This window comes from Excalfactoria chinensis, chromosome 4, assembly GCF_039878825.1.
Source record: "Excalfactoria chinensis isolate bCotChi1 chromosome 4, bCotChi1.hap2, whole genome shotgun sequence".
Taxonomy (NCBI): domain Eukaryota; kingdom Metazoa; phylum Chordata; class Aves; order Galliformes; family Phasianidae; genus Excalfactoria; species Excalfactoria chinensis.
Genome location: NC_092828.1, coordinates 57,743,916 through 57,770,601, shown reverse-complemented (window position 1 = coordinate 57,770,601; position 26,686 = coordinate 57,743,916). Strand labels below are relative to the sequence as shown.

The following is a 26,686-nucleotide window of genomic DNA, read 5'->3' as shown; positions in this document are numbered from 1 at the left end:
TCAACAAGAGTTTCTCTTTTTTATTTTTTATTTTTTTCCTTCACACTTCAAGCTCTATAAACAGCTCTAAACCATATAAGCAGTCAGACCAAAAGTCTCCTTAATTCTGAGGACTGGACATTCTTGAAAAAGCAGGATTTACTCTTTCAGTGTTTCAAGTACACACATATTTCTGTGGAGACATAGCAGCTCATTTCACAAAATAAATTATTTCTTGTTTGCAGAGAACTCATTTAATACAGTAATAATCACACAGAAAATCCCACATGGAAATTAGCTACTCAAGGCAGAGTTTGGCTAGAGAGGTCACACACAAAGCAATCAGGGCAAACATTATGCAACCATGAAGTTATGCTGTGTTGTCAACTCAGTTGAGGTATATTTAACTGGAGCAACACAGTACCATATAGGGATAGACAGGCTTGCTCTGAATGACAGAAACTGCTCCCTCCGGGCCTAACTACCCTACTGTTCAGCAGGGCTATGAAGATAAAAGTTTCCTGAATTAATTAACTTACTGAATTTACCATCCAGAATTTATTGCTATTTCTGTAAATAACAGATGTATGCTAGGAACTAGGTTGTAGGGCTACCGGAACACAAAGGGAGGAAGACATCCCAAGTTCTCACATCCACTGATGGGAGACAGTTCCGAAGTAGTCAAAACAACAGTGTCCTCAAATACTATTGCTTTTCTGCACACTTAGCATGGAAGCAGATGAACCCTTAGCTCTTAGACCTCCACCATAATATGCTGCACAAAACCACAAAACTAGGCCATGATTCACATGCTTCAGTGCAAATAGCTTTGGAGATACACTATGAGACTACAGTTCTCACTGTCTCTTCTGGAAAGCTTGTGAGATCTTTGTAACTCCTTGAACACAGGGAGTTATACTTGAAAAGATCAACTAGCAATGAGTCAGCAACCCATGTCACTAGGACAGGAGAAAATTCTGTTTATTGTAGAAAATATTGAATTCACTGAATGATAAATTTGTGAAGGACTGTCTTCATGTCTGAGGATCAGATTCTTAAGGTCCAGTCTGAGTAGAAGTAGCTTACGTGGCTCTTGGCTCAACTGAGGGACCACAAACGTTGTGTACTATGGAACCACTCAACACAATCTGAAGGGAATATTTCCTTCAGTGCAGCTGAAAATACCATAAATAGGCATTCTCTCTTGCTTCCTTACAAAGAACAAGATTTCAGACTTGGCTCAGTAAAACATCTGCTTCACTTGAGGGAGATAATCCGCTTCATTTCTTTACTGCACCCATATGTAATAGAGGTAACACAAAGAAAACAAACAAACAAAAACCACAACAAAATTTAAGAGAAGTCTGCATTTTGCTCATCTTTTATGTCTTCATGTATATCTGTAAAAAAAAAGCTTTTAACAACACATTGGTATAATTTTCACTCCTATGTATCTACAAAGAAAAGTTGCATAGCAAGGAACGAGCCAGAAAAGCATGCAAATCAAAGGGCTCCCAGTCGAGTGTCTGTTGCCTTGAACAGATTCACAGGTCATAAAAATTGTTTGGGTGTATTCTGTAGTAATAAGGGATATATATGCACTATTCAGTCAGATACTGCGACTGCTTATACTTACTGCAATTGGCAAGACTGCAGGTTGAGTGCCCATAACTATTAAAAGTACAGCACTGTCTGTTCTTTTTCCTTTCTCATCTTCAAATTGCTATAAAAATGAATCATTCACATGTTAAAATGACACTACTGTAATGAACCTACAGTATGTAATCTTTTCCCAGATAAAATGTTCCTTAGTATTTTGTTTAATGAAATGTTTTTAATCTACTTTTTCTTCTCCAAGACAATAACTGAAAACAAATAACATATTATATATCTTTTACTCTTCATTCCTTATGTGCATGTCCCATGGAAGCTGGTGAGCACAAAAAAGCACACACTAAAGTACTGTGTTGTCTTCCTTTCCATCCAACTTTGCCTTCACGTTGGGTTTTCGGTTAAATTTTGCATACTTTGCTTATGATTTATTTAAGGATGTGCTTCTTTCACATCTGTTTAATGAAACTCGTGGTACTCAGGTATCTGATACATTTTCCTTGGATACTTGGAGACTTCCAAGCTAGAAAACATTCTGGCCACAAAGGTAATGCCATCAAATTATTCACTGTACTGGTAAACTATAGATGATTCACTGGTGTTTCTCTCAGCTTTTCACACTGTGATAATGCAAACCACTTAATGATACTCTTGGTAGCCAAGGAGGCATGACAAGCATTTTAGAAATGCTGTAGAAGCAACAGGAATAAACACTTATATTGATGATTACTGCCACTGAAAAACTTGTCACACTTTTATAGGACTGTTACTCCAGTTGCGCCAGTGACTTAATAGATTCTGCCTGTGGCAATGATTTCCCTAAATCAGGGTGACAACTCTGAAAATATGTTTTTGCTCAGAAAACACAAATACAAGTAACGGAATCTAGACAAAAGCTTTGGACACTTCACCAGTACAATTTAAAAATACTGAGTAACCACTATCCAATGGGTAAGTACGACCTAAATTCTTCTAATTGATCACTACCTACAATCTAGTCAAGGGATCATTTAATCAGTATGCACCATACCTCTTGAAGTCCACTGGCTTCTCAGTGCATTGCCGTCTTATCGAGATAGCTTTGCATCCTGTTTGGAATTACTTCAATGCCTGGTACCCTCAGTAGGCGGTTCTGCTGCCATTTCCACTGCTCCTGTTTTTCCATCTTACATAGCAGAATAATCACTGCTTGTTCTCAGTTCTGTGCTACTTTTTCTGTTTTTCAACCTGCTCCAAATAGTTGATGTAAGTCTTTATTGCCTCTGATTCACCATCTTTTCATACTTCATGTATGACTGCATAGTTTCCTGGTCTTATTTCTGTATTTATTCCCTTCTCTAGCCTCTTTCTGTATAAACATTGCCAGAGACATGCATCCCATGACTATGATATAGCAATTTTTTTTTGCCTCTACTTATGCTTATGCAAGCTGTCACATAGTCCTACAACATCATCAACCTCAATTTTCAAGTAAACTCCATTCACCAATGAATAATTAGCCATAAGAAATTTAGTCTTTTTTGTTTATGTTCTTATTTGATTATTTCATCCAATTATTTATTTCCAAAAAAAAAAAAAAAAAAAAAAAGCCTTCTCTGAACGTTAGTTCATTCCTTCAGCTGTTGTCTTCCTTTCCTCTTTTCTGTCATCTTTCAGATGACAGACAATAATAAGGAAGAGAAAGGGATACAAGCAGGCATGCGGGACAGAAAGCAAGCTGAGTAGGGCAGAAAGAAAAAAGACTGAAAGATACAGAGATAAAATCAGAGAGGAGAAACAGAACACCAAAAGCAGATGGAGGAAAATCAGTATTAAAAAAAAAAAAAAAAGAAAGATGAGCATTAAATGGAAAAAGGAGGAAAAGGAAAGAAAGATGTAAGGAAAGACATCTTAGCTGTAGACAGCAAAAAGAGTGAGACACAAGACAATAAGAAGGAACAGACAAAGAGGATAGAGAAAACAAGGGAGATTAATGAAGACCAAAAAGAAGGCCTGGCAAGATGATCTGTATCAGAAATACATGGCGGTTTTTTAACCAAAATTGGAGATGTAGAGTATAATGGGGAACAAATGGGGAACACTACAGACCAGAGTGGAAGACCAAGAACAATAAACAAAAAGAAATATTCTAAAATAAATGAGCGCTGACTGAATAGAGCAGTTGTACTGTTAAACGATTTTAACAGGAAAGGGCTTCTGAGTTAAAAACATTAATGCAATATTGTTCTACAATTTAAAAGGTAGTGGGATGCTAAAAGGAATTAGCATAAACTGTGTTATATTTTGTACATTTCTCTTACATGTTTGATAATTCCATGTGCAACAGTGCTTTGAATAAGGATACTGAAACTGGCAGAGTTCTGCTGTCATCATACAAAGATGTAAAGATATATGGTAATAGGAAATATACACTTGGTATCTTGCTTCTGATTGCTTACTGCAGTCTTTTACCAAGCTGTAATCTGCCTCATTCCACCTAAACATTATAATTATTTTTAATGGAAATGAAAAACACAACAGAAGATGTGATACTACTGTTTTATGAGGCACTGGTTGTGCTTAGTTGTGCTCATTTTGTTACACATTGGGAGCATAATGGATAAATATAATGGATACATTATATTAATGGTTAAATAATATAATAATATAATATAATAATATAATAATATAATATATGGTTAATATAATGGTTAAACATAATGGATAAATACATAGGATAAGTTCAGCTGCTGTGATAACTCCTTCAGAAAAACTGCATGTTGACAGATGCACTCATTTCAAGTATGGCACCCCAGTATCTCTAAAGGTAGAATATCATGCAACGAAGAAATAAGGGCACAGCAGCCTAATGAAATCCTTTGCAATTATATAATCAATTAGACAAAAAATAGTTGGTTCTCACAGTGATTTCAGCAGACAGAGATTGACTATCATCATTATGCTAATCTGCATAAGGGAAAAAGAGTGAAATGCCAGAAAGCACATACAGAAAACAAATGTAAAGCCAGCAAAGATACCATGAACAAATAATAACAGTTTTGCTGAGGTTAATATTAAAATTCTAACTAGCTCCAACTGATGTTAAGCAGAGTTTTCTGTCAATCTAGCCAGGAAAAACAACAGTAACCCACCATTTTTCAGGACAGGTGCAAGTTTCCAATTGAGGCACCCCCCCTGAACATTGTTTTGAAAGCATAGCTACCCCTCCAGACATTTGGCTGAGCTCAGGAAAAAGGGCAAGACTTGTCTCAGCCTCTTTTTCTGGATGGACATGGCACAACAGTTGGGCTTTAAGCACGGTTAAGTATCTGAGGAATAGGTAATATTTGCTTGTGAGGGCAGTGCGTGCCCTTACAGGCATTTCCTAGCTCCTCCTTGGCAAATGCAGCAGGCCAGATGGAATTGTTCCTTGGGCTGCCAGTTGGACCACCCTGGTTTGTACCAAACAGGATTTTAAAAAACCCAAGGGGATGGAAAAAGTCTGAAAATTAACATCTAAAAATAAACAGGAAATGAAGGCAGAACTGTTTCACATGAAGTGCCATAAGTACATGAAATAGAATTGTCCCGTTAAAATTATCAAAATGATGGATTTAAGTAAAAACACTGTGAACAGTGAAAATAACATCGGGGCAGAGGGGGAAAGGAAGAGTTTTATGTAAACAAAACAGTCTGAACAACCGCACTTACAACAACGCTATCACTAGAACCACACATGGATATCTTCAATGAAAGGTAAAGGAATGTGTCCAGTGTACGGGATTTAGACGGTCTGAAACATGTTAATTTTAACAAGATTCCTGTAGTCTCCTTTGGAATCCCTTCCTCGTTACAGCAGCTATGGCCTATAGCCTAAACTGTTTTTCCTTGAAGTAACAGCTTGGAGATAATGAGACTTGGGCTGAACAGAAAATGGACATTTATATTCTATCACTTGCACCATATAACTGAGTGCAGTTGAAGAAGAGAAAATGACCGCATAATAACAATAATGGACAGTTTACTAGTTAACCAGTAAAAGTTCCTAAGATTTAAAGCACATTATTTTCCATATGGATATGAGATGCTGTCCATCTGTAAGAACACACTATTTTTAATACATATTATTTAATGTAAATTTAATGCCAAATAGAAACATTACCACCTGTGAATTGATACTAATGTTTAAAGCTGGAAAAGTCAGAAGAATCTCTCAAAAATACAGAGCCCAATCCACTATCATTAAGAGAAAAATTAGATGATCTACACATGACCTACTGCAAAGCACTATGAAACTCAACCAATAAAAACAGAGATAGAAATAATGTATAAACACCTTACTTAAGTGTTGTACAAATGAAGCTAATGCTGAGATATTGAGGAAAATATCACAATATGCTTTTGCTTTTGGTATTTCACTTATCTGAGACCTTCAGATACAGAATTCTGCATTTTCTTATTCTGGAGTTTTACACAAATGTGAGTATTGGAGCACTTCCGTTATCTAAACAGTTTCCCCAAAAACTTAAACACAGTGAAGCACAATCAAGCCTTATCAGATAGATTACTAAGTAGGACTTGCTAGGATACTTAAACTACCAACCAAAACAATAGATTCAGCACACATTTTTTGCAGCAGCTAGAAGCCTTAAAAAGTCTTCCTACCATGCAAAGTGAACTCTGCTGACTTATACTTCTTTCTTAGAGGGAAAGGAAAAGGAAAAGGAAAAGGGAAGGGAAGGGAAGGGAAGGGAAGGGAAGGGAAGGGAAGGGAAGGGAAGGGAAGGGAAGGGAAGGGAAGGGAAGGGAAGGGAAGGGAAGGGAAGGGAAGGGAAGGGAAGGGAAGGGAAGGGAAGGGAAGGGAAGGGAGAAGAGAAGAGAAGAGAAGAGAAGAGAAGAGAAGAGAAGAGAAGAGAAGAGAAGAGAAGAGAAGAGAAGAGAAGAGAAGAGAAGAGAAGAGAAGAGAAGAGAAGAGAAGAGAAGAGAAGAGAAGAGAAGAGAAGAGAAGAGAAGAGAAGAGAAGAGAAGAGAAGAGAAGAGAAGAAACCTGGGAGTTGGACTCCATGATCTCTAAGGTCCCTTCCAACTCGCATGATACTATGATACTATGATACTATGAAGAGAAGAGAAATCCTTTTCCTGCGGGTTATATGAACGTGAAGCACTAAGTACAGCAAATTGGAGAAGTATCACTTTGGAGCTATTTTGTTTTGTTGAACACTCTGCAGTTACTGCCAGCAATACATTCAAATTGCTAACTACTTCCACAGTATCTTTAAGTCACTTTGTTAGGTGGCTGTATTTGTAGTGATGGCATGGAAATGATAGTGATAATTATCTCTCAGTGACCACACTTGTGAGCCAAAGCTCTTAAGTTTGCAAGTGGAACAGCACTAGGTTCCATTTTTTTAAGTATCAGAGCTAAAAGTATAATCTGAAAGAGATGCCATATTTTTCTAGTTCACTCACTACTTCCTAGTAATAATAATATTTCTATATTTGGGATTTAAAGTAATGTGTACAGTAACTCAGTTCAAGAGAGTCTGGTTAGCAAAAAGCATATCATAAGACCACTGAAGATGATGGATAGAAACTGGATTCCACTTTGGTTAACAGGATTAAACTATATTACCTTTATTAGTGGTATATTTGCAATACCACAATACATCAATATTCTAAAACAATAATGTACAGGATAGAGCACAAGGCAATTTTTGTTTCACGGGTACTTCTTTGCCTTTCAAATAAAATAACACTGAAGGGTCTTTCTAGAAAGTTCCTGGGGCAGGTAATAGAAGTTACTATAACTGCAATCAACAGAAACATGACTGTTTTGAACTGCTGATGAGCTCCTGTTCTCTTTTTGAAGAGGATTTTGAATATGTCCAGAAAAGGATGACAGGTTTTCCATGCCTCACATACCCGGGAAAAAATTCTGTTTCTGCTACAGGTTTTAGCAAAAGTGCCATTGGTTTCAGTGAAGCCCAGCTATTCTTAGTTCTTTCCATCTCTGTACTATCGACACTTCTAAAGCTTAGGATTTTTCAATTTTTCTGTAACTTAAAGAATTTCAGTCTCTTAGAAATGTAAAGGGATATGGTTTCTTTTCCCAAATTTATAAATCATGATAGGATTTAGACAAGAATAAGTAATGTATTATTTTATTATATATGTTTTTTTCACTGCATGCAAACTTTGCTCATTTACTTAGAATTATTCATAGAACCAAAAAAATTACCATTCTGAATATGTCTATAGCTCAGCTTTCACACCCTAATTCATGAAGGCTCAATCAACACCTGTACATGTTTCACTTAGTAACAAGAGAAAGCATGTACTTCCTCCATATATAACACCACTCTCATCAGTGTTACTCCTTTAACCCCTCTACTTCGGTTGTTTCTCTAAAGTTTCCTCTAATACTACTCTATCGATTACTGTAATATCAATTAGATGACAAAATAACATATGGATTGCCACTATGCAGAACATACAGATAACAGTAAAATGCAGAAGGCAAATTCAGTTCTAAGGGCCTTAGAACAAAAGGCCAGAAATATATCAATATGATGTATATAATAAAGGCTGTGAGAATGACTATATACAGCCTTGTATTTAATTATGTGCCTCATTCCAGTATTAACACTGTAATCATTTCAAAAGCTAGCTGATTTCAGTTTCAGCCAAACCACCATATGAAAATAAAATGAATTTTGACATACATTGTACCTGAAATCAACAACAATTAGTATTCTCTAGTGATACTTCCATTTTTTATTGTCAACAAAAAGTTTTTAAATGAAAACTAATTACCCATTCTCAGCGTGAAACATCGATGGAGTTGGCGGTGGAATCATACTTGGGTGGCAACACTCCTCACCATCTCAGCCAAAATTTACACAGCCAAGGGTGTTGGCTACCTGTAAGACAGTGATATCATCATTTCCAATTGTATCCTTTCAAAAGATATGTAAACAAAATCATAGCATCAAGCAATTCGGCTCTTAGCAAAGCTTCACTTCCACAAGAAAAGCAAATTTGAGAACTTGCAGCTGTAGAGTATTATACATGTTTTGAAAATGCAAAACTATGGCCATAAAAACAAAGGAATATCAGTCTCTTGAACAGAAATATCTGAGTATTCGCTCCCTTCTGACATAAACTGACCCAACAGAAACTCATTTCTTTTTCATCAGGTTGATAATAGATATTCCAAAATGTTTACAAATATACAGATGTAGCATTAAACCTATGTGACAAAGCAAAAGATGTCTAAGTTTTTTTGTTGCTTTATGTTAAAAACAAGTAAGGTCACTGAAACAGGGCATCCTCCTCTGAGAAAGGTTAGAAAATAAAGGTTTTCTCCAATAAGAATCATATAATGATTTCTGTTTCAGAGCTAATCAGAAAACACAGATTTCTTAACTGTTCAAAACTTAAGCAGTGCACCAGCCAATTCTAGCTTCCTATCAATGCACGACTGAAAATTTCCCATGTCAATTGCTATTAAAAAGTATAAAAATGAACATAAGAACACATAACAGATATTGCTTGTGATCACTGCACTCATAAGAAATAAAGCATCACACTGTTCTAATGCTGAAGTTTGGGCCATTGTTAGAAGGACAACGATAATAAGGGAATGATCAAGAGCTAGCTGATAAATGTAGAGAACAGTGGGTTCATGGGTTCTGGAACAAGTCACAACTAAGAGGAGAAAGCATGTCTGAAAGAACCTTAATTTCTTTATTCACTTTATTGATATTTTATCATTAATTGTTCATTTTTATTTTTTTAATTTTCAGTGCTAGCCTAAATTTCCTTTTATTCATAGAATTTTATTTTCTTCAAAGAAAAGGAACATGGGCATCTTGCTCTACCCAACAATGGGTGAATTTGGCATGCTTTGAAATGTGATGTCATTATCCCATTGAAAAGTTACATCCTCAGAATTCAGTGTCATTCTAGTAGTAGGCAGGATGTAGGTAGGTGGACCTCAACATACAGTGAGGAATCCCGTGTGCCAAGGACTGTTAGTCTGACAAAACTTTTTAACAGAAGCACCCTTTGTGCATCTCATACAGCTCCCTCCTATAGCAAACCAGAAAGACAGATAACCCAAAATTACTACTTCATCTGCTTGAAATGACATTTTTTCCATCATGTTAAAAATGACTATTTAAACTTTTTAAAACTACAACCTAAAAAAAAAATAAAAATAAAAAAAATCTACTGGCAACTCTACAGATATTACCAGTCTGCTCAGCTATGTCAAAACAATTCCAATTCTGCAACTTCCAGAGTAGTTCATTGATTTCTTGTTACAACAGCAGTCTCGGGGAATGTACAGCTGTCACTTGGAAGTGCTCCCCAAAGTTTTGTCTGTACAGATTACTTACTCATGAGACAGACAAGTGCCCTTGATGTTAAAGTTCAAACCCTTTGGAAAGCCACGCTTGGCGGAGCGATACACAAACCTCCCAGAAGAACTGAATATTCGGTGTGAGGTTTATAAAAACATGCAGGTCCACAGAGAGCAGCCCACACAATCCCTCAGTTTCTTGAAGCTGGAAGGGGCGCAGGATGAACTCAGGGCCTTTCACCATTGTAAGTATTCAGATAAGTTTATCATAAACAGTCTACTGAAAGTACAATGCTAGCAACTCAGCCTTAATACTAGAAAAAGTCTAATTAATATTGGAAAACAAACAAAAACACAGCTGCTAGAATTATTCCCTTGTGAACAATCAGCTGACCACTGATTTTCCAAAAAATGCTGAAAGCCTGTAGAAACTCACTTGACTCCCACCTATACTTGACTGCTTAGCTAGAAAAATTCACTAACTATAGTCCATGGTCCTGCAAACTACGAAAACAGTGCAATTCCCACACTAAAATACACTGCAGTTGACAGGTCTGAAAAGTGGCACCAGTTATCGTCCTCTGCTGAGGTCAACAGCAAATCCATTGTTTTTCATATCCCATTGGAGTGATCTGTCTACTGATCTTGTTTCAGACACAGAAAGTAGTTTGCTACTATTTACCAAACCTGAAAAGCTACTGTTCTTGTCTTAAATCATCATTCAGTCTCTATTATAAAAAATTATATGGGGAATAGGAAAGGTGAAAACGCTAGAATCAATTACCACAATCAGAACTGAATTTCTGCAGTAAGGGTTAAGCACAATCCATTTGCCTCATTCAAACAGCCAGTCTGTGGTGACCATTCCTCGGGAAATTAGGGACTCTCTGAAATCTGTAATGAATTCCATGAAGCAGTACTGCTCACCCTGAAAGTTCACCTGATAGTGATTATGATACATGCCTCAAGGTTAGGACATAGTGCTTAACTCATTCACCTGAATGTAAACAGTATTTCAAATCTTGTGGAAGCTGGGCTACATATAAAAGTTGTGGGATTAAGGTCACCCCACCTGGACTTCTAGGCCAGAAGCTGAACACATTCATGGAAAGAATACTACAGAACAAACTGCCTATCTTGTGTTACATCTCGTATGACTGTTAAGTACTGTAATCTTTAATCTTAGCTGTTGCTCACTACTTTGGGAAATGGCTTGGGATTCAAGGGGAACCCACTGATTACACTGTAATTGGACAACTGAGGGATACTAAAGTTGTGCTTTTCTTCTTGATACACTATTTGTTTTAATATTATTATGTGAGTTGTAAACATGAATAATGCTGGTTCACCTAATGTCAAGGAAGAGGACTCTCAGTTTCCCTGTAGAATATTTTCACGTTGTGTCCAAGGAACATTCTCTTCTAAGTTTAATAACGTTGATATCAATGAGCAAGTGGTTTGCTGGTTACTCTTAACGTACATATGTCATTTTTGGTGCTTTTCTCTTTGTTTCTGCAGTAATACAGCCTTCAGTTCTATTTGTGGCCATCTTATGGTTCCTGTCCTTTGTGCCTGCCTGCATCAGGAAAACCTGATAGAACCAGACTGCGAGCTCGCATAGAAGATGCAGCATTTTCTTCTGCAAACTACAGTCTATCTAGCAAAGAAACACAACACAGACTGGAAGAACTTTTCTAAGATATCTGTCCAGGAACAGTCCAGCACCTACTACTGCATCTCCTTATCATGGGTTATTCATTTTTTAAAATATGCTTTGACTTTAAGTTCATTTCAAGTTCATCTGGCATTTACATCGGTTTATACCTTTATCCTTATCCTCTTTGTTCATACATATTCCAGTTAAATTAAAGAAATGATTCACACACTGCCACCTGTGTGTGAACCTACCACGTACTTAGATTTATTTCTCTCCAAAGTTAATGGCGTCTTCACGTCAAGGTTTAGAAGAACATACATGGTCCATTCTGTCTCTGATGGCCACACTCCCGGCAAAATAATATCAGCCTGCAGAAACAGAGTTCCAAAACCTAATGGTTGGACAGTGCTCCATGAGCATAAAGTAGCTTTATGACCACACACTGAAATCCTAGCCAAACTGCTGTCTGTATTTCATTTTAATAACAACTAACTTAAGCATCACTTTCTAGTTAAAGGTTGGACACTGTAAAGAACCTAAGATCCACAGACTTTAAACCTGCTGTGCACCATGGGATCGCAAGGGAGGGCAAGCAGACCAAGCTAAGTCACTTCCCAAAAACCAGTCTTCATCACAATTAACTGTCTACAAAATCACCTGTGTCTTCCAACTGTGTCTGTGTGTGACTGGGACTCAGACTATAGCTTTAATTCTCTCCAGACTGATCTCATGCAGTTAGGATCTAGGCTGCTAACACGATGCTCCCCATAACCCTTCAAAGAAGCAAGACACAAAAAGTTATTAAGGGTAAAATTTGCAACTTAGGAAAGCACAGCTAAATGGACACTTCAGAAAGATGATACTGTGCATGCATTACACTGCCACAGACAAGAAGCCTAGAAGTGCACAGGAGCCTCCTGAAGCATGCACGATATCAGATATGTGAAGCAATTTTCAGCACCGTTCTGAAATCCTCTAAGATGAGCAGCAAACACTGACTTGGAGCATGCTGTTAGCATGTGTCTGAGAATGACTGCTAAATACACTGGTACCTTCCTCCACATGCCAAGGGACACGGCAGCTCAGAGAAAGATGTGTTGAGAAGCAAGTACTGTTGAGATGAACTCCTTGCTTTCCTAAAGACAAACTATGCTACTGAATTAGATAATCTTCCTTCTGAGAGTTAAATTACATGAGTTGGATATATTTTTTCCTAAGAAAGTATGTGAAAATATTTACTGATTCCATCATTATTTCCTACTTGTGGGGAAAACTGTTTTTTACTACCTGAAAAGCAGAGTTTAAATTGAATACAGGTTCTATCTGTAGTGTGTGGCGCCTTAGCATTTATTATGTGAAAGCTACTATGAAGAATTTCCAACACTAGATCTTCTGTATCAAATATGAATTGATTCGCACTGATTTATGAAATGTGAAATGCACATGCACCACATGGCCACAGACAAGGCCTATCTGACTTGCCAGTCATCAAGCAGCTCATAGCAGTTTTGTGACTACTTGGTTTTAACACTGGCACGCTGCAATTTCTATCCCTGCCCTCGGCAGGCAACAAATTATATTAGGCACAATTACTTAGGCCCCTAATTGAGTTCTGTCACAACCTTTATCCCTCTGATAGCTACTGAAAGCATTTCAGCATTTTCTTGTACATCTTATACAAAGTGTCCCTAGACGAATTCAGGGCACTCCAAAAGCTGGAGCAAGAGTTGGCATACACGTGGCTAGTAAACTGCCATCAGCAGTGGGGTCATGATGGTCCCTGCTAAGAAAGAAAGGTCTTCCCATGGCAGTTTCCTTTGTCTCCTTGTAACACACATAAATAGAGATATGCTGTTGAGGTGAATTACAGAAGGTAGTAAAAGTATGCAGACCACTGGCAAAGGGGCCTCTTGAGTCCTCATTCTTTCATGAAATGGTTTGCTTTATCTGCCTTCTGGTTAGCCTAGCTTATGTTGCAAAACTCAACAGAGGTAATTGATGATTTGTATTAGCAGCTGAGGTGATGTGATATAATAATCTGCAGTTCATATTCCCTGCTGAGCCAATCAAGTGGAGCTCACATCAGCCGAATACGGCCTTTGTACAAAGAACTCTGGGTTTTTTGAAGTCATCTTTAGAGACTAGACACATGAGTTTATAGTCCCAAATGGTCCAGGTGGCTTCACATGGTTTAGAGGATTTCTTTTAAGAGCCTAGGAGAACACTGCGGTAAAGACATACCCTAAAGACTTGTCTGTGACTGTCTGGGCATCTACTTTCCCATAAAAAAATATCCCAGTAAGTTCTGTTCATTCATGTTACACCAGCTTTCACACCTCGTATTTGTGGTATGCAAAGACAAACAGCATTTTATTCTGAACACCAATGAAATGATGTGGGCTTTAACATATGGTGGACAGAACCAACCAGAAATGTTCTGACCAAACTGAAAAATTCTGTTACATCACAAGTAAAAATATAAGGAAAAAATATAATGGTTTTATAAACTTCTGACTAACCACAAGATGCTTTTGTGAAACCATTCCAGCAGTTTTCCTTCTTCACTACCAGAGGAGCTGCAGCAGCAGATGGACTCGAAGAGTTCACAGCTGTGGGGAACTCCTGCCACAGAGACTGCCCAGGAGTCGGGGTTTCCTGATATTCCAGGTCTTTGCTCTGAAGCCACAGGAACCCTAGCCCTAGTGATGCAGCCAGGAGCCAGAACAAACTCTCCGCTTCTAATGGGACTCTCAGGACAGTCAGGCTTTCACCCAAAAAAAAGCCAGATGCGAAGAAACCTGGACTGCCAAACCTTGACATTCCTGCCCAATCTCACTCTAAATTTCCAGATCCCTGGGTCTCAATCCATCCAGTTGACAGGGAAATGGGGAGATCCCTTTGCCCAGCTCCTGTTCCCACCCGTTAACTCATATAATAACTGTACTTCCCCATACTGACACTACAGCTGCTGCCATATTTCCTTTTCTGTTCAAAATACTAAGGAATTCACTAACCTTAAATCTTAAAACAGGTTTCTTGGTGCGTTTAAATTCCTTTGCAAGATATTTATGAAGTTTTAAATTCAAATGCTGAGCCACAGAAATTAAAATAAAACAAGTTGCAAGTTGGCAATTGCATGCACAGTCTCTGCCTTGCACTCTACTGAAGGATACCCTGACACATTTAACTCACATTATACAGATACCATGATGTATAATGATATAGACAATAATAAAGTTAACAAACGTAGTGGAATCAATAAGCACAGTCTGCTTATCTCCTAGGCAAACCTAGAGGGAAATCCAGCCACATTCAAATGCCGTAGCAGTAACAAGTTCCCTTTAATCCGCTAATCCTTGCACACGTAACTGTATTGTAATTAAAAGATCCCCACTGTTATCCTACATACTCTGAACAAATGACAGAATTTATTCATCTCTGCTTCAGGCATTATCATGTTTAATCATTTCCATTAATGAACTTCACATGACAGAACCCAGGCTGCACTAGAAGACTGATGTGTTTATTAACCATATTTCCTATGTGTATGTTTCTACTTCCTAAGTATTCCCTTATCTCTGTTTATGAGAGGCTGAAAGTCACCTGAAGTTGACACTCTGAAATGTCATATACTAATACTGACCTTAACTTTGCATTATTAAAAAGGTTTATAAATGAATTCCTATATCAACCAGCTTGAAAAAAATACTTTGTTAAAGCAGCCATCATGTACTTTATTAAGTGTGGAAAGGAACATAAGATTAAATTGCACACACACACACACACAAACAAACCAACAAGATCAGCAATTTCTACACTGGGGTTTTAAACAACGTTCAACCCTCTGCAAGACTTGCTTATACATCCTTATATCCCTCTATTGCTACAGAGCTTAACGTTTCGAGCACTTCACATTATACAAGGTCAATAGTACATTCCACAGAATTTCTGGGAAATGTCTTCAGCATGGATCTGTGCAAAGCTTCTGTGTAGAATCTGACCTTCACAGAATGTCAGCTCTTTCTTAGTTTGGCAGCTTCCCATCTTGGGGAAATCATTCTCTATTTAATTAATATAGCTCAAATTCACCTTCTCTGAGAACCGGTACAGGTATACATTGAAACGGATATTTGTGCAGGCAGAACTTGAAGGAGGAAGAAAGGTTATTTACTAATAGCTGTATTACTTTGATCATATAGATTTATATTCCTCACTTCCTCTCTCCTCCAGAGACAGGAACTGCGAGGACCGGGCTGCAACCGCCCAACAGAAATTTTCACTCAGCATTTGTTTTCTCAAGAGGATATCTGCCTCACAGCCACTTCTATCCGTCAAGTTCCAGCTTCCCATTCCAATGAGCGAGAAGCTGTGCAAAAGTACACAATCTGCTTGAAAACCATGAGCACCTGCCTACAGGAAAGAAACAGGCCTTCAGCTGTCTACTTCCAACTCTACAGCTCCGCCTGTGTGACCCTCTGTGGTGAGACTGCCTGGCAGTAAAAGTGCCTTCATTCTGAGATGGTTATTCTCATATCATAGGCTAGAATCACCTTTATTTCAGAATAACATATGTAATAACCCAGAGAAATGAACACGACACAGCTGTTGTAGTACAGTTATATTGCTTTTGCTAGGTTGCTCATGGTACCAGTTCCCATACTGCCACTAACACAACAAAGAAAACTACCTCTAGCACTGGAGGAACCCTAGGGATGCCATGCTGACTCCACCCATCAACATGCTGCACCAGAGCCCTCGTGCACTCATGTTATCCCTGATGCAGCTCAAGCCTCGGCCAGGAACGTCTTCAGCCAAACGAGAGTCAGGTGGCCATGAGCTAAGGGACCACCAGGCTTCAAGTAATGCACGGAAAGGGAGAAGCAGCAGCTCGGATGTCTACATGATTTATGGGAGGTACTCCTCGTCTGTTCCAAATCCCTATTTAGTTTAGTGTGGACCGTTTAAGCCAAAGAGCTCAAAAATAAATCTGAAGAGACTCATTTTCCTTGCTTTGAAATGAACATGAGGACAACAGTGACAGGCCCCGGTTCCTGTAGAAACATTACCACAAACAAGGACCTCCCTGCAATCCTTCTTCCCCCCAGACGGGCTCCTCGGGCGCGAGGCACTTTCCCTCCACATCAGAGCACACCACAAAGCTCCGGGAAGCAGCCCCGGGGGCCCTGTTTGCCCACCTGCCTTCCTCCCTCCGCCGGCGGCGCGGCTGCACCTGCACGGCAGCTCTGAGCACGCCGGTTCCCGCAGGAAGACGCTCACACCTCCTCTCCGCGGTCCGGCTTTGCTCCGCGGGGCTCGGGGCCACCTCCCTTCAGGGCACCCCAGCGTCTCCCTCGGCCGTGAGATCCGCGGGCTCCCCGTTTCCCCTTCTCCGGTCCCCGAGCACCGAGCTCTGTCCGCTCCCGGCTCTCCCATCGGTTCAGGCGCACGCTCGCCCCGTTTCCTCCCACCGCTGGCGGCCGTAGCTACAGTCCGGCCGCCGCGATTCACCGTTCAGTGCCGCTTCGAACTCATTTCAGACTGACCCCGCGGCCGTCGAAGCTCGGCCGTCGGCGCGGCCCACGGCCACGCGCATCCAGAAAGTTCCCTGAACTCCGGGAACCGGCCGGAGCCGGCGACGAGCAGAGCGGGGCGGCGCGAGGTCTTCGCCCTCCGAGGGGGCCGTACGCCGGCGCTGCCCTCCGGCCGCCCCCCGCCCCCCGTCGGGGCCGCGGCACCCACCTACGGCGCTCGCCTTCCGCCGAGGACCCGCGGGGCTCCGCCGCTTCCCAGCGAGCCCGGGGCCACGTGCCCGGGAGCCGGCAGGCCGGCGCGACCCGAAGCGCGAAAGCGGAGCGGCGACCCGGAGCCGCCGTCCGGCGCCCGCTGACCGTTACCGGGCGGCACGCTGCCGCGCGCCCCCCTTCTCCCCTCACGCGCCCCCGCGACTCGCGTCAGGCGCGGCCCCGCGCCGCTCGCACTTGGGCCGGGGGCGAGGCCGGGCGCGGCGCCGCTTCCCGCCGGGCCCCCGCGGCGGCGCGGGAGGCGCGCGCGGCCGGTGCCGCCGGGTGACGTGCAGGGCGCGCGGTGGCAGCACCTCCCCGCGCGCGGCTTAAAAAGAAGAAGAAAAGAGGGAGCGAAACATGAGAGCCCTAGTGAGCCGCAGCCGCCGCCGGCAGCGGAGGGGGCATCGCACGGACCGGCCGCCGCCGCCGTCCCAGCGCGGGGACACCCTTCCTATGGGACGACAAGTGGAGGGCTGCCGCCGCCGCCGCCGCCCGCTGCCCGGACCGCCCCGAGCCTCGGCGCCTCGGCGCGGCAGCGGCCGCCGCTGAACCTGTGCCGCTCGCGGGGGCCCCGCGGCCGCCGAGCATCCTCCGCCCGCCCGCTTCTGCCCGTCCTCTCGGAGCGGCGCTTCTCCGCGGGCCGCCCGCTCCGCTCCCGTCCCGCAGCCTCCGCGGGGAGGGAGGGAGGTGTTTTCCCGAAGTGCGCGGAAAAAGTCCGTGGGATTCCCCTCCTCCCCCCTTCGGGCGCGTTCGCACGCTCCCTCAGGCATGATGCTCAAGATGCTGCCGTTCAAGCTGCTGCTGGTGGCCGTGGCGCTCTGCTTCTTCGAGGGGGACGCCAAGTTCGGGGAGAGCGGCGCCCGCAGGAGAAGGTGCCTCAACGGGACGCCGCCGCGGCGGCTGAAGAAGCGCGACCGGCGGCTGCTGTCCCCGGAGGCGCCGGGCGGCGCGGAGGCGATGTGCCGCGGCCTCTACCCGCGCCTCTCCTGCTGCTCCCGCGCCGACGCGCAGGGGCTGCTGCACGCCGGGGCCAAGGTAGGCACCGCTGACGGCGGGCGCCGCGGCCGCTTCTGTTGCGCGGGGGGCGCGGGACGGCGGCAACCCGCCCCCGGAGCTGCTCCGGCGCCGGGGGAACGCGCGCCGCCCGCGGGGGACGGGCACTCGGCGGGTACGGCGCGGGTCCGTCCCGCGCGCCTCGCGTGGGAGCGCCGGGGGGAAGGAGGGGGGGGGGGCCGCCGCCGGGGCCGGTGCGGAGGGACCGTGCCGCCCGCAGGTTGCGGCCCCGGGAAGGTGGAGGAGCGGGACGGGCTCTGGCTGCCGTCCGGGCGCTGGCAGCGTCGGGACCGTAAATGAGCCCGGCGGTGGTTTCCGGTTTATTTTTCTGGAGTAACAAAAATCTCGTCCAATTTTTCTCCGCGCGTTTAGCCGAGGAGGGTTTGGGACAGCGGGCAGCGCCGGCGTACCCAAACTTTGACGATCTTCGCAGCCCTCGGGGCCCCGCGCTGCCCGCGATGACGCGCGTCAGCCGCAAAGCCCACCCGCGGCCGTGGCAGCGCCCGGCGAGCAGCGCCCGCCCCGGCCGGGCTCCGGGGGACGCAGCTCTGCGCCCGGTAGCGCGGCGGCGGCTGCGGGAAGGCGCCCGCTCAGCGTGCGGCTCCGGGCGCCCGTTCGCCTGTTGCTGAGCCCCGCGGGCGTGCGGCAGCTCTCCGGGCGGCGCGGCAGCCGGCAGTGCAGTGTCATTAGGAAGCGCTGCACGTGAAATAAGCCATCAGGTGGCTTTTTTTTTTTCTCCTTTTTTTTTTTCCTCCCTCCATCCCGGTTTAGATTTAATTAAGAATTCCTCCGTTACAACTCTGTAGTTGTCAGGGTCTGAGAGACTCGAGGAAAACTTGTGTCCCAGTCTCGCTGGCCCAAGCATAATAAAAAAGAAATACCCGGCCTGAATCGAATTTTTATGCTCAGTTCACGGTAGATTTCACTCCATTCTCATGTAAACAGCTTCTACGAATCAACATATGTGTCTGGGTGGTATCTCTCACTTTGTTTTGTAACAAAAAGCCATATTGCATCATTTAATTTGCTCAAGTCATGCAAATAGGAAAAAATCAATAGGACAAAAAGGGGTCGACTTATCCTCCTCCCCACTAAACTGCTGCCCACACACAGAGTCCTGTTGCTTATGGCAAAAGAATAACAACAACACCATTGTGTTTGTTAGTTGGTTCACTAATGGGTGAAACTGGAGAACATCATTCTCCTTCAGTCCCCAGCTCTGTCCAAATGTTCATGCCTTTTGAGGGAGCATTTGTCCTACCCCCTCTATTCCCAGATGAGTGAGAACTGTCTTACTGCAGGTTTTCAGCTGCAGATCTCTCTTTATTCATACCATATGCAGCAGCAGTTTGAGATTCAAGGCAGATAGATTTCTTCAAGTCGTCTAGAGACGGTGTCATTAAGCCCCTGTGTGATAATTGAATTAAACTATAAGCTAACCACACGCGGGTAACCTGAAAGATCTAGCTGGGAAAAGGAAAAAAAGAAAAGAATAAGGACTGGGAAATATGTCCTTAATTCACCCTGTTTGTAGCAGCTCAGTGGCATATATGCTACTGAGATTGTCCAGTGCTTGGAGACCCTTGCAGCAATTGGCTCAGCGCAGTAAACTGGAAGTTGTGTTTCAGTAACTTTTCAATCTTCAGACACTTGAAGGTTTTATTCTCTTCTCAGAATTACTTGAAAACATCTCCTAACTCCCCTTGGATTCCATTGGACTAACAGTACTCAAAACTTCATATAAATGTGCGACATTGACCATATATGTCACACCAGCTATTCCTGAGCTGTCAAATCTGTTGGGGTTTTTTTTTAACATAAGTTATGCTCTTCAAGGAATAAAGCTTCACAGGATTTTAAATTCAGGCTGTTTTCCATCGCAGATTAACTTTCCTGAACCTCTCAGATCTGCTTCATCATATCAATACGCATTTAGGAAAAAATGTCAAAATATGTCATTTAGACTTCACCGAATGAGATGGTGTTTCCATAGAAGACGTGGTAAACTCTTCTGGAGTACATCTGAATGAAACTATTCAAAAAGCTCATTTCTAAAATTCTATTCTGTGAGAGTCTCCCCAAAAATAGCTTGTTGAAATGTTGCTCTCCATCATCTGTCTGTGGCTGTGACATGAGCAGAAAGCTGAACACCAGCTTCTCTAAAAGCAGAGCTGAGCATGCTCAGTAGACATTTTCATGAGCTTCTTGGTTAAGACGCTGGGTCTTGGAGAATTTTAGACCACATTTGTGGAATTCATAATGAAAATGGCACCATTGGCTACAGTATTGGGAGCAGAAATGGAGCTACACTAATAACCATACGGAGCACTGCTCTGCCTCAAGCATAATTTTTATATACAGTTGTTGACATTTAACTCTTCGTCTTCCAGTTTTCTGCGCCATCCCTTTGTTTACAAAGGACTCCTACATCCCAGTCAGATACTTTAATACCAGTTTTTCTGAATGTTTGCTTATAGCCCAACAGGCGAGGAAGTCCCCTCTACCTCAGTTGGCTTCACAGCCAAAGCTGTCAAGGAAAGGGTGAAAAGTAATTGTTTTCAAGTGTGCCCTTTTACAATCATTTGTTTGCTCTGGCTCTTTCACGAACAAAGGCTATTGTTGAACACATCCAACTAAACAAATAACTCATCTCCGAGTCCCTTTAACAGCTGCCTTAGTACAATGATCTATTTACATATTACCCTAAAATTGAAACCGAACTCTTTAATGACATAATCCAGTTCTATAGTACAGAAGAAGCATATGTTCAACCCAACAGCTGAACAATCTCGTAAGCATACGATTTTTAGACATAAATGCTTGCATATCAAACACAGCATAGTGCAAAGACTTATTTCTCTGTGGGTTGAGGTTTTTTTTTTCCCCATTAGCATCAAAACGATGTTGCCTTTCATTCTAGATATGACCAGGGCATGCAGAACAGATGACCATATTCAACGTAAAGAATTTCTGTCTACTGTGCCTTCCTTTGGTTCTTCTTTGCGCTGTTCTTTTTTGTTGATAAACCAGTGTTGTATGCTATGCTTTCCTCAGCACTCCAGGATTTATCTTACCTTTAGTCTTTGTGTTTTACTTTCATGTGGCAAGAGATTAAAGGATGATCTTACAGATGTTGTAAATTATTCGGCAGCAGGGATAATCATTATTAGGCATGTTGCAATAAATGTTTGGAAGTTTTACATATTTTCCAGAGCACAGTTAGTTTAAAGCTCTGACGTTTGATGATTTCACACACGACTTTAAAAACTGAAGCAGGAAATTAGTTTACATTTCTTCAAAAGACCAAAGCCATTGTCAACCGTAAGGTCATTTGCAAGGTGGAGAACCAACAGAATAAGGTCCATTCAGATAAGTATTGCAGCTTTCACTTAAAACTGATTAAATATGCTCTAGCATAAATACGTTATCAATTTACTGAGATTCAGAATAGAACGGTTGTCCTATCTCCCAGCCAGTAGAGAGTTATACGTCAGACCTCACACAGAGCAAATGTTACCACCCGATTTTGCTTTAGCATTCTAGAAGTTAAATAACATACTTGATTTTCAGATAACTGATTGACTCTGATTCCTTAATCTTCCGATTAGCTATTATATGACCAAGATTCATTCCAGAAATGACATGAGGGGGTGAATTCCTGTGGTTAATTCCTGGATAGCAGCTGCTCAGGGGGATTAGGATCCTTTTGTCTTAATTCTGAGGACTGAAATATTGGCAAGCATTTCTTCTTCTGTATCACCAGGCAACGTCAATTACATTTTCCACAAGAAACAGTAAATTAGCTTTGATATCCTGTAATTTCTTTTTTTCTTTTTTCTTTCTTTATTTTTATTTTTTTTCTGTTCATAATTCTTTCTGGAGTCTTCCAGTAGAAGTAGGAGAAATTTGTATTTGCATCACTGTGGAGTTAATTCAACAAACACACTGAATATTTACCTAGTAATACCTAGTGTTTACTTGCACTTCTAAACACACTACCATACTGCTACCGCAAGAAAGCCTTCTGCTTGAGATTCACTCACTGATGAAAATATCAGAGACTTTTGCAAAGCAGGTGATACTACTGAATACAGGCAAGAACTCTGAAGTCTGTAGTCATGGTGCACTTTCATTTGGTGGAAAGACCAAAGTGGTCATTTCATCCTTATTTAAGGAGAGCTTCCAGCTTGCCAGTGTCATCAAGTTCTTTAAAAACTGCACATATGGACAGTGCTTTCAGTCATCCCCTACTGAACCCAGACGTAGTTCTGTTTGGCAGACAATGATTTGACTGAACTATAAATGCCGCTTCCCACCAGAACACCAAGGTACTTTGGATGTCATCATCCTTTAAGGCAGTCCTGATGATGCAGATAACTGCCTCAACACTGTGGATTACTGCAAGCACCTAGATTACAATCCCAGAGAATATCAATTCAGGTTCAAAGTTGTACTTATTATTTACTTTGGTCATACTTTATTGTAGCTATAATTATATTTTTAGTTCCTGTCCTTGAGGCATTCTTCCCAGATCTGTCACATCTAGAACAACATCTGAAACTCAAGAAGGAAGGCTAAGCTTAACAGTTGTGCTGTTACGGCCCAAGTGAAAAATAAAAGAAGCCTTCTTCAAATTATTATTTCTCGCTGGAGAGGAGCTGAGGCTGTGGAAGGAATTCACCAGCAAACTCGGGGTGAAGGCGGGCCTTTCACCATGCATGCAATGTGCAATTAACTGGCCTTCGAGTTACATAAATAAATAAATAAATGTATGAATAAATAAGCCTTGGGGGGGGGGAATACATAAATTATAATCCCAAAGAAGATCTGAAGGGAGATAATAAACCCTACATGGCTGATGTTAGTCACATTACTTAATTGCAGGTGCTGTGAAGATGATCTGTGAACAGATAGTGTAAAGAGCAGGGCATGTAATACTCTCAGTGATTCCAGCAGATCTGGAGGAATTATACTGAAAGCCAGTGGCATCTCTTCCAGAATGGGGGTAGAGGCCAAACGATCTTCTAGTCAGTGGTCTGAAGTTTGCCACTAAACGTTACTAAACATTTTACTTAGCCTTATGACAATACATAGTTAAGACTCAAATTTCTTTGAAAGAGTTTATCTTCTAACTTAATGTTCCTTTAAACAAGAGCTTGTGTAACTGCGCAGGCCATATATTGTATAACAGTTTGAACACATAGCTGTTTAAAACAATGGGGAGTGCATTTCTCTCAAATGGTTTATGCTTGCGTAATTATGATATGTAAATAAAATGATGAGTTCTGAACTGTGTTACCGAAGTGCTGCACCCCAGCAGGCAGGCAGCCTATGAGGCAGGATACTCAAACGTATCAAGAGTCTTCATGCGCCGAATAACTAATTTTATCAAAAATGATTGAGATAATTCCCATCTATGTTACCCTGCAGGGAAATGACACATTGTAAAGTCATTCTACCAAACAACTCAGATATGAACTCAGGCAAAACTTTGTTGCTATCTTCAAATGCAGCATTTACAAATATTTATAAATTTTACAGAATATAAATACTTACAGCATTAATATTTCTTAAAATAAGCCTCTTACAGTCTTTGTTTATAGCCACGTTAAACAAACAGTTGAAATAACCTGAGCTTTGTTTTTGCATTGGATCAGATTCAGTCCTTCTCAACTGAGAACACATTTCCCATTATCCACCATTGGGATGAATGATCAAAAAACAGTCCATGTGGTTAACAATAGATTAACAAAGTGCACTGCATTCAAAGACTAATAAAGACAGCTATGCTGTTTTCCATTATTTTTCATGATTTGATGACATTGCGCTCCTTAGGCTCGTGTGTTTACTTAAACACATCATCAGTCGTGGTTTAGTGCTTCTTCAAGTACTATGCATAATATATGCTCTGTTTTCAGGAGAAAGTTATGCTTTCAAAATTGAGAGAAACAAGATGCTATGGACAGACTCTTTTTTTTTTCCCCCTTATGAAAACACACAGCTTTTTCCACCTCTAAGTAGTCTGCATTAGGGACTGCAGAATGGAGAGCAGCATTTAAAAACAGAACAATCCCAGCCACCTGCTGAACTACCCAGTAAGCAGTGCAGTAGCCGGACTGTGGGATAGTTCAAGATACACCTACTTAACAAATACCTATCTGTGGTTTCCCTGATGTGTCTGATGGTAGAACTTCAGCTTGATCTCTCTAAATACTTGAATAGGTCACTTTTCAAGTTGTGTTTTTAAGTATTTCTCATAAATGAGCAGAAGGCCTGCTGCTGTAGATCCTTGTATAAATGATCGGTCTAGTTCGCAGATTGCTTGTGTGATAAGAGTTTGCAGGTGTGAGTCCATAAAATAATTTCACTGCTATTATTCTTATCTGGGAAAGAGAAGCAAACACTTGAAGTATCACTGTACTAATGGCATACTGAAGGTTTCATTGTAACAATTTTTGCACCTGATTCTACTGGAAAGCTGACGTGAAACGCTATGCATTTATTACAGACTGTATTGGTTCCATTAGCGTAATTTACGACATTAGATCATAAAATCGTTTTGTATAAGATGGGGAAACAGGTCATGTGTTTATTTGTCTTTGGTTTGTGGCTTGCAGATACTTTCTGTCACGAACAACACAGAATGTGCGAAGCTACTGGAGGAAATCAAATGCGCACACTGCTCACCTCATGCCCAGAATCTTTTCCACTCACCTGAGAAAGGGGAAACTTCTGAAAGAGAACTAACTCTTCCCTACTTGTGCAAAGACTATTGTAAAGAATTCTATTATGCTTGCAGAGGTCACTTACCAGGTAAAACCTATAACAAAATATGGAACTAAAGGATGTCTGCTTTGAAATGTTGATATTGCCTGAGTAGTCATAGATCCGACTCTTAACCAGGTGAAATGACCACTGATATCCTGGGGATTTTGCCCAAAGACAGAATATCTCAGGGCCTCACCGTGATTCTTTCTTACATGGAGAGTTAATATTTTGAGTTCTCCTATTAAGCTCTCTGTGAAACACGGGGTTATTTGTTATCAAAGGCACCTGAAGCTGTTACCTTTTCTGTATATTGTTGTGTTCACTCAAATCATGTAAGCAATTAGTCGGCCATCCAAAAGGCTATTCTGAATGACAGACAGCTTTCAAATACAAGAAACAAAGAGTGCTGGCACCGCAAGCTGCAGACACTACAAGCTGATAAGTAAAGTGTATTTTCTGGGTTTGTTACCCTAGAAACTTGTGGGATTTTTCCACGGTTTAAAGCCCCTTGAAATCAAAGGGAGCTCTATTTGATAGACTTCTGTGATCTTTGAATTGCTTCCAACATCCTGTTAACAACCAAATTCTGAACTAACCTAACACTTCCTCACTGCAGCCAGTAAAGTTAGCTTGACATAACCAATAGCAGAACGTGACTGGTATTGTCTAAGGCAGTCACCAAATGTGTGCTATCACTTGTAAATAAATCAACAAAATAACCACAGAAGATGGTCCTTTTTTAGAAACACTGCTGTAATGTACTATTGTATTAAATAACATCTCTGGTATTCTCAATAGTAAATTATTTATATGTTTAAGGCTGTCGTTTTTAAACTATGCTTTTTTCTTTTTCCAAACACTGCTTATAAATAACGTCACACGGGAGAAAATAATTAAACTGGTTAAGATTTTTGACTAGCAACACAGACTGGAAAGCAGAGTTAATAAGGATAAGAAAAATGAATTTACAAATAGTACTTTTTGATATATGAACAGAGCTTTGTAATAGAACATAAACATATTTGAATAAAGGGGATAGTTTAAGTGGATGAGATTTGGAGGAGGGTTTTTTAATTGCGTGTGTACAGTGTGTACTTGTTTTCTATGAAATCCCAAGAGTGCAGGGATTTTTTGCAATGTTCTTTTATTGGCTTGAGAAAATATTTTGAATTGACTTACTTTTTCCCCTTTACTGTGGTTTAACATGTATCTCAACCCATTCAAATATGAAAATATTATTATTGTCTTTATAAACTAAGAGATGTTTCTAAGGCTTTCTTAAACCAGCTGTTTCTTGCTCTTTATCACATTCCCCAAAGCGAAGCAGAACGGATCACAGTTGCCAAGACTGCCTGCTGAACAGCGATAATAGATTAGATATTTTAAATATTTAGCCCATGTGAGAAGTCAGCACAAAGACTTTTTTTTTAACATGAGTTGTAACTAATGCAGACGATGAGCATATTCGGCAGAGCAAGTCCCCCACGGTTCTTC

At 41.5% G+C, this 26,686-nt stretch overlaps 2 protein-coding genes across 2 annotated transcripts in view; one reads left to right on the top strand and one right to left on the bottom strand.

Annotated features, from left to right (window-relative positions):
- Positions 1-26,686, bottom strand: part of ANAPC10 (anaphase promoting complex subunit 10) — a 230,615-nt gene that overhangs the window by 63,804 nt on the left and 140,125 nt on the right. Inside the window, exon 6 of the transcript XR_011903599.1 lies at positions 8,383-8,489. The gene's annotated coding sequence lies outside the window, so the exon portion shown is untranslated. The remainder of the gene's footprint in view (positions 1-8,382; positions 8,490-26,686) is intronic.
- HHIP (hedgehog interacting protein) overlaps positions 17,776-26,686 on the top strand; it is a 72,552-nt gene continuing 63,641 nt past the window's right edge. The window contains exons 1-2 of the mRNA XM_072336757.1: positions 17,776-18,406; positions 25,042-25,237. Coding sequence (XP_072192858.1) covers positions 18,140-18,406; positions 25,042-25,237 — 463 coding nt within the window. The 5' untranslated portion in view covers positions 17,776-18,139. The remainder of the gene's footprint in view (positions 18,407-25,041; positions 25,238-26,686) is intronic.